This window comes from Frankliniella occidentalis, unplaced genomic scaffold (genome assembly GCF_000697945.3).
Source record: "Frankliniella occidentalis isolate FOCC.00 unplaced genomic scaffold, Focc_3.1 Scaffold53, whole genome shotgun sequence".
Classification (NCBI taxonomy): Eukaryota; Metazoa; Arthropoda; class Insecta; order Thysanoptera; family Thripidae; genus Frankliniella; species Frankliniella occidentalis.
In genome coordinates, this window is record NW_026267183.1 from 3,612 (window position 1) to 10,340 (window position 6,729).

A 6,729-nucleotide genomic window follows, 5' to 3' on the forward strand; every position below is an offset into this window, starting at 1 on the left:
CCCCCGCTTCCCCCTCCATCTCCCCTTGCGTGATCTTTCAAATTTTCCATATTCTCTGACGTCGTGTGTGGTCTGAAATACTAGCTATGTCTGCGAGCCGATCGAGAACTTGCTGCTTTCCTTCACCACGAGTAAGCTCGGCTGCCTCGGCTGATCCCTGATCACGGATCTGGGCATAATGGGGTAAGTCGTGTTTGAATGACTTTAACCTCGTGTTGTTTCCCTAACCCTTTCTTCCAACTTGTGTTTTATGCTTGCCTTTGGTCCACCTTCCTTTGATTATCGTGGTCAACATACCAACGAAGTTCTGTCGCTTTTACTAGCACTAAGATACTAGGAAAAATTCAGTTTTTAGAACATTTCAATATTTGTTTACAGGTCATTCACTTTCTGTGCTGTTTCTCTTCACCACAATAATCGTCAAAGCTAACATGAAGTATTGCAGTAAGTGCCTTTGCAGCCTCCAGAATTACTAATACTTAAAGGTTTTGGTGTTTGCCTAGCCCGTGCTGATAGTGGTTTCATTGTTTCTTTACAGTAGTGTTTGCTGTCTGGACCTTGATCATCAAGATGATTTTCAACTGTCACTTATGTGACTTCAGAACACCTTCACTCAGCAGTCATCTCCAACATAACTTTCGACACCGACATATTTCATCTCGCTTTCATTGTGGATTGAATGACTGCCAAACCGATTTTGCCACTGAGGCCTCATTACGGCCTCACATCCTACGCTTTCACAACTCATCATGTCGGCAGTCACTCAACAGTCCTCTTGTTGTATGCAACAGGTATGCAAAGTTTGATTGCTCTGTTGCAGACTGCAAAAAGAGTTTTGAAGATTATTCCGAGTTTTTGAAGCATCTCAAAGCGCATATGAGTCATGGAGTGTTCACGTCATGCCCTGTTGAGGGATGTCCAAAGAAGTATAAAAATATTCAGACGTTCACTGGCCACATGACTAAGAAGCACAAGAATACTTCAAGCTCTTCTCAGGTTTTGCCTCAACTCGCTGTAGTTACTCAGCCAGCTATTTTGGAAAATTCTGTGGACATTAGTTCTACTGCTTTTGGGGATTTTGACAATGATTGTGGAACTGAACATGAGTGTTTTGATGACATTTCTAGTGACAGGTTTTTAGAGACAATGTGTCAATTTTATATGAAACTGGAGTATGAGTTAATGTTGCCTGCATCAACTGTTCAGTATATTGCTAAAGAGCTCTCAGTGCTTCATTCAGGAAATAATAATTTAATAGAGAAAAGGCTCAAAAGAAAGTTACAGCATTGCAAGATAAAAAATGTTGATGAAATTGTCTCATATGTCATGGCTGACAATCCTTTGAAAAAAATTCAAAATGAATTGAAAACTACTTATCTTAGGAAGGAAACCTACAAACGCCATTTCAGTTATGTAAATCCACAGCGTATGCCAATCCACAAGGGTCCCTACAGTAAACATTTTTATTTTGTTCCTATCAAGGAGACTGTCAAAGCTCTGTTTTCTGACAAGTCTATTTCCTTCAAGTTGTCACCACCTCAATTTTCTCAAATTGAGGACTTGCTACTGGATTACACAGATGGGTATGTTTTCAAGGAGAATGCATTTTTTATCAGTAATCCTCTTGGATTACACTTTATCTTGTATCAGGATGCACTTGAAATTGTTGTACCAATTGGACCAGCAAAAAAGAAATACAAACTCTTAGCTGTGTACCTTATAATTGGTAACATTCCAGCTCACCTAAGATCTCGCATCAGTACTATACAACTTGTTGCCTTGTGTATTGAAAAATATTTTAATCATGAAGAATTCTATGGTCCCATTGTGAAAGATCTTAAAGGTATTGAAACTGTTGGTGTGGATATACCCGGAGTTGGTACTGTTAAAGGTTCTCTTGTATGTATTGTTGGAGACAACTTAGGCAGCCACGGGCTTGGAGGATTTGTTGAGCAGTTCAGTACTTCATTGTATTTTTGTCGGTTTTGCCTCATCAAAAGAAAAGATTTCCATAAAGCAGGTGGAGAGCTAGCCACATTTGCGCCAAGAACTGTTGATTCCTATGATAATTCTTTGACCCGCTTAGCTGAATCAAGAAAAAAAGTTTACCGTGGAATTAAGTTTGATTCCATTTTCAATGAACTGACTTATTTTCATGTGTGCAGAGGCCTCCCCCCTTGCTTGGCCCATGATCTCCATGAGGGCTGTGTTACTTTTGACATGAAAATTTTTATTGATTACTTTGTGGACAAGGAATGGTTTACATTCGAGTCATTAACAAAATCATTAGAAGATTTCAATTTCTCTGTGAAGGACAAGCGAGACCGCCCTATTCCAGTTCTGGAATCACATACAAGAGTTAAAGGGGGAGCCTGGCAAATTTGTGTTTTTTTGAGGCTTTTTCCACTTTTGGTTAAAAACTTCATTCTTGATGAGAATGATCCAGTGTGGCGTGCTATGTTGTTGCTCATTGAAATAGTTGAAATTGTGCTCTCACCTAGTATTCACAGATCATACTTGCCGTATCTGCATCAGTGCATCACTGACTATCTCCACCAAAGGAAGACTCTTTTTCCTGAAATTCAGCTTCGACCTAAGCATCATTATTTGTCACACTATAGTGAATTAACTGAAGCCTTTGGCCCATTAATAAGGGTCTTCACTCTAAGGTTTGAGAGCAAGCACACCTTTTTCAAACGGTGCATTAGGGCTTTCCGTAACTTCATAAACCCTACATTGTCTCTGTCTGTTCGGCATGAACTGTATCAGGCCTATCGTAGAAGTGGTGCTGACAGACACTGTAAAGTTAACGTGATGGGAGATTCAGATTCCTTTCTTCAAAATTACTCTGATGAGATCAAGAGAGAAATCTCCTCAAAACATCTATCTGCCGGCATCAATGAATGTGTCAGCGCTGAAGTTCTTGGCACAATCTATAAGAAGGGGAATATTGTTGCAATTAGGCAGACAACATATCAATATGAGGTTGAAATTGGAAGAATCCTCCTTGTCTTGTATGATAACAAGGACGGTGTTTATTTGCTGTTGGAAAAACTGGCAACTGAATTTATTCCTCATTTGAGAGTGTACGAAGTTGGGTGCAAGATATCATATGAGTGCATTTCTGTCTGTGAGCTCATGAGCACTCAATCACTTCATGTTTATCCTAGTGGGTCTCATCTCTATGTGAAGCTGCATCATGCTCTTGTCAGTGACGAACTGGACTAAATCTTATAATTAGATGTAAATTGTTTCTATAATAGTACCACATGAGTTTAAACTTTACATATTTTATGTTTCTTTATCTGTTTTACATTGTTAAACATAGCAGTTTTAAATACCTAAATATTATTATTTGTTTTAATTTTGTAAGTTGTATGTCAAATAATGTAAATTGTTTTAATTTCATTCAATGTGTAAGTCTAGTCTTGACATGAATTGGTTTTATCAATTCTACAATAAAGATTGTATTTAGTGACAAATTGTTAATACAGATTTATGAAGCCCTTAAACTGTAAAGCTATGTACCTGATCTTCCTGGGCGTGTTTGACTTTTCATGCCTTTTGGTTATTGATGATTATTAATGTATATTTGTCTTGTGTGTGTTCCATGTCACGCTTGTTTTCATTAAATACATGAAACTTGACCGAGCTGGTTGTTCTTGGGTATTCCATAATTTATAAAGTTTCTCAAATTTCTCTTGGCACAATGCTATAATCCCAAAATTGCTTTACAAAATAAATAAAAATTTCAAATTTACATCTGGTGTCAATGTTGGGGATATGAGTAGTTCTCAAACTGACTGAACCCAGTAACTTGAATTGAAATGGAACTATAATTTGATTAACTGAGTTACATGATTTCTTTCCAATAAGCAAGTTTTGTTAATCCCGATAAAGGTCACTCTAAAGATGTTACCAATTAAGAGAGCTGGTAGAGCTGATATGTCCCATTTCTTTCTTTTAATTTCTCACGAGGTGGCTTTTGACCAAATTATGACTGGCAATAGATTCTTTTGTTATGTCTTCAACTCTCATGAAAATTTGCACATGGGATTGTCTATTTTGTTTTGATTTTGAGAGTGCAAAGCTTGTCAGCATTGCATGCATGTAACTTCTCAATCAACCAAAACACAGAATTGAAACTTGTTAAAAGATTTGAAACGAAGTTGGACGTATTAAAAGTTTAATTTGATCAAAAATAAAAGTACAAAGTCTTGTGCTGATGCCATAGTAAGTACTTCATCATTGGCATTATAAATTCAACTATCACTAACTAACATATAAAATATTCAAGAGCATGAGGTCAATGGCTAGTCACTAAATCACATAGTTAAAGTCACAATCTTACAGATATATCGTCAGCTGAACTAAAAACTAAATCATCTTCAAAAGTCCTCGGAAACTGAAAACAGAAAGCATTTTAATCAGAACAGGCAACTAAACGTGTAACTAAGAATAACAAAACGTGTCAATGATTTCAACTCACATTGTGTATCTTGAGTGCATTCAAACTGCAACACCGTCAGTCCCTCTTCTCCATGAATTCTCCCAACCCTCTCCAAATAATTATTAGCCTTGGCCGTTGCCTCACGCTTGGTACCTAAAAGAAGGGATTGCGTATCAATTATTGAACAGAAAGTGTTGCAAAATTATAATCAACCGAAGAACAAAACACTTTACTCCTTGCACTTACTTCCAGATCCGAGCACAACACAAAGTGACGGATCACTACCTGGCGGTCTCCTAATCCAGAAGATATCGCCACCACTTTTCTCTCTGAACCGTAGAGGAGCTCCATTGCACGTAAACTTCACTGGCTCATACAACAAGCACGCACAGAGCCAAACTGTCGAAGCAGATTCCATAGTACTGAAATTGCAAAAGTAGACAAAAGTGAGGGTTGAGATTCGACTTTGATTAGACTGCTTAGCGACCAGACTCACAAAATTAACACGGCTCACCTGTTCTTTGTTGAGTGTCCTCGCAAACCAGAGTGAAATGAGAATGAAAGGACATTTTTGACACCGCCAGCATGCTTGGCCTAGGTTAAGTCGATCCAGCAGACATTGAGAGAGCGATCTGGGAATTTCAGGTTCGTTTTGTATCATAAAAAGACGGATCGAGTTCGAAGATGAGCATTCTAGCTCAAAAATTGACTTTGTTCTATTTTCTTTAATTTAAAAATTGGCGTTTTTGTAATTTTTTCATTTAAAAATTGACTTTGTTGTATTTTTTTTCATTTTAGAATTGGCGGTTTTGTACAGAATACAAAATTTATTAATCACTTTCTTAAAATATAATTGTTTTCTTCATGAGCTAGTTTTGTTGTTCTCATTTTCCATTGATCAGTTTTCACACCTCTGAGCGATTAGCAGTCTTACCAGCAACCAAACGCAAGAAGTAATGCAACCCCACTCTGAACCCACGAAACGCCGGTGAATTTTTTCTTAAGAGGTTGGCAGTACACCGAATCGCTGTTATGACGTCACAAAAATAGTGTGCCCTTAAGGCACGTCCCCGTTACGGACGCTGAAATTTATCGTTTTGTATCTCGCGACCTGAACTTGAAGATTGAAGATGTTGAAGCTCTGCAGCTCGAAGTTGGACTTCCGAAGTTCTTCATCAAGGTGAAGTGCCCTAATACCGTCGCCCAGATCCTGGACAAGAACTTCTATCAATGTAAACATGTGTCTTCGCGCAACCGTGTGTTCGAGGCGAGGGGTAAACCACTCTTAAAAGTAGGTGTACGCGATTAAACTAGCTATATGTACGCCAGACCACGTCTCGCGTAACAGGCTTCGCGATATCTCACGAAACACTGTTACGCTGCGACGCGCCTGGCCCACAAATAGCTACGCTGCTTCGCTCCGCCGGCAACTCCGTTCGGCAGGGGCCGGACCTGCTTGGCCTGCCGGCGGCGATGGTCGAGCCTGCGGCCCGCGGCCCGACCATTTCTGTCACGCAGCAAAATATAAAGAAAACTCTCCCCCCACCCCCAAAAAACGTTTTCTAAGCAGAAGGGCGGGTTGTAGTCGCGGTGCTTCACCGTGTTACATCCCTTTCTTTAGTCTTTGGGGAACTCAAAGATGACGGGTTTAAGCGGGCCGAAGGCCCGCTACATCATTCGATCATGTTCTTCGGGTCGCAGGCCCGACCAGCGTCGCCGGCAGGCCAAGCACGCCCGGCCCGTGCCGAACGGAGTTGCCGTCGGAGCGAAGCGGAGCTGGCAACTTCGTTTGGTGGAAGGGCGGGCCTGCTTGTTACCAGGTCCCTTTCCTGTCTGCTTCATATGCAAAACTCAACAAACGAAGCATTATTTTCATACGCTGAACATTTTTTGCTGTGTGTGCCGCAGTTGGCAGAATACATGCAAGTTATGCCAAACCCCTTCTAAGTTATTGATGTTAGCTTATGGATCCAATAACACACCTATGGAAAGATATATCAGACTAGACCCAGATGAAGTTAAATATATTTCCAGGCATACTCTAAAATAACTCAGAACGTGTCCGTCCGCAATGATTTTGCTATAATTACTAATAGAAAGGAAGCAGCCTGTGAAGTACAACAAAACCAGGAAATACTGTACATGATTTTTTTTAATTTTATTTTTTAGCAATGGAGTGTACACATTTTTTTAATGATGTACCACCATAAAATAAGCCCACTCTTCTGCTTAGAAGAAAATTTTGAACCGACGGCATACTTCTCAGACAAAAGGGGTAG

At 39.7% G+C, this 6,729-nt stretch overlaps 2 protein-coding genes across 2 annotated transcripts; one reads left to right on the forward strand and one right to left on the reverse strand.

The window, feature by feature from the left end:
* Nucleotides 1-39: 39 nt before the first annotated feature.
* LOC127749437 (uncharacterized) lies at nucleotides 40-3,611 on the forward strand. The gene is made up of 3 exons (XM_052267537.1): nucleotides 40-183; nucleotides 379-444; nucleotides 539-3,611. The coding sequence occupies exons 2-3, from the start codon at nucleotides 432-434 to the stop codon at nucleotides 3,226-3,228; spliced, it is 2,703 nt and encodes a 900-aa protein (XP_052123497.1). The 5' UTR covers nucleotides 40-183; nucleotides 379-431; the 3' UTR covers nucleotides 3,229-3,611.
* A 558-nt stretch (nucleotides 3,612-4,169) lies between these two features.
* Nucleotides 4,170-5,066, reverse strand: LOC113210940 (uncharacterized). Its single transcript, XM_026429139.2, has 4 exons — nucleotides 4,965-5,066; nucleotides 4,697-4,872; nucleotides 4,490-4,603; nucleotides 4,170-4,405 (listed from the first exon to the last, which is right to left on the reverse strand). The coding sequence occupies exons 2-4, from the start codon at nucleotides 4,866-4,868 to the stop codon at nucleotides 4,389-4,391; spliced, it is 303 nt and encodes a 100-aa protein (XP_026284924.1). The 5' UTR covers nucleotides 4,869-4,872; nucleotides 4,965-5,066; the 3' UTR covers nucleotides 4,170-4,388.
* Nucleotides 5,067-6,729: the final 1,663 nt, after the last annotated feature.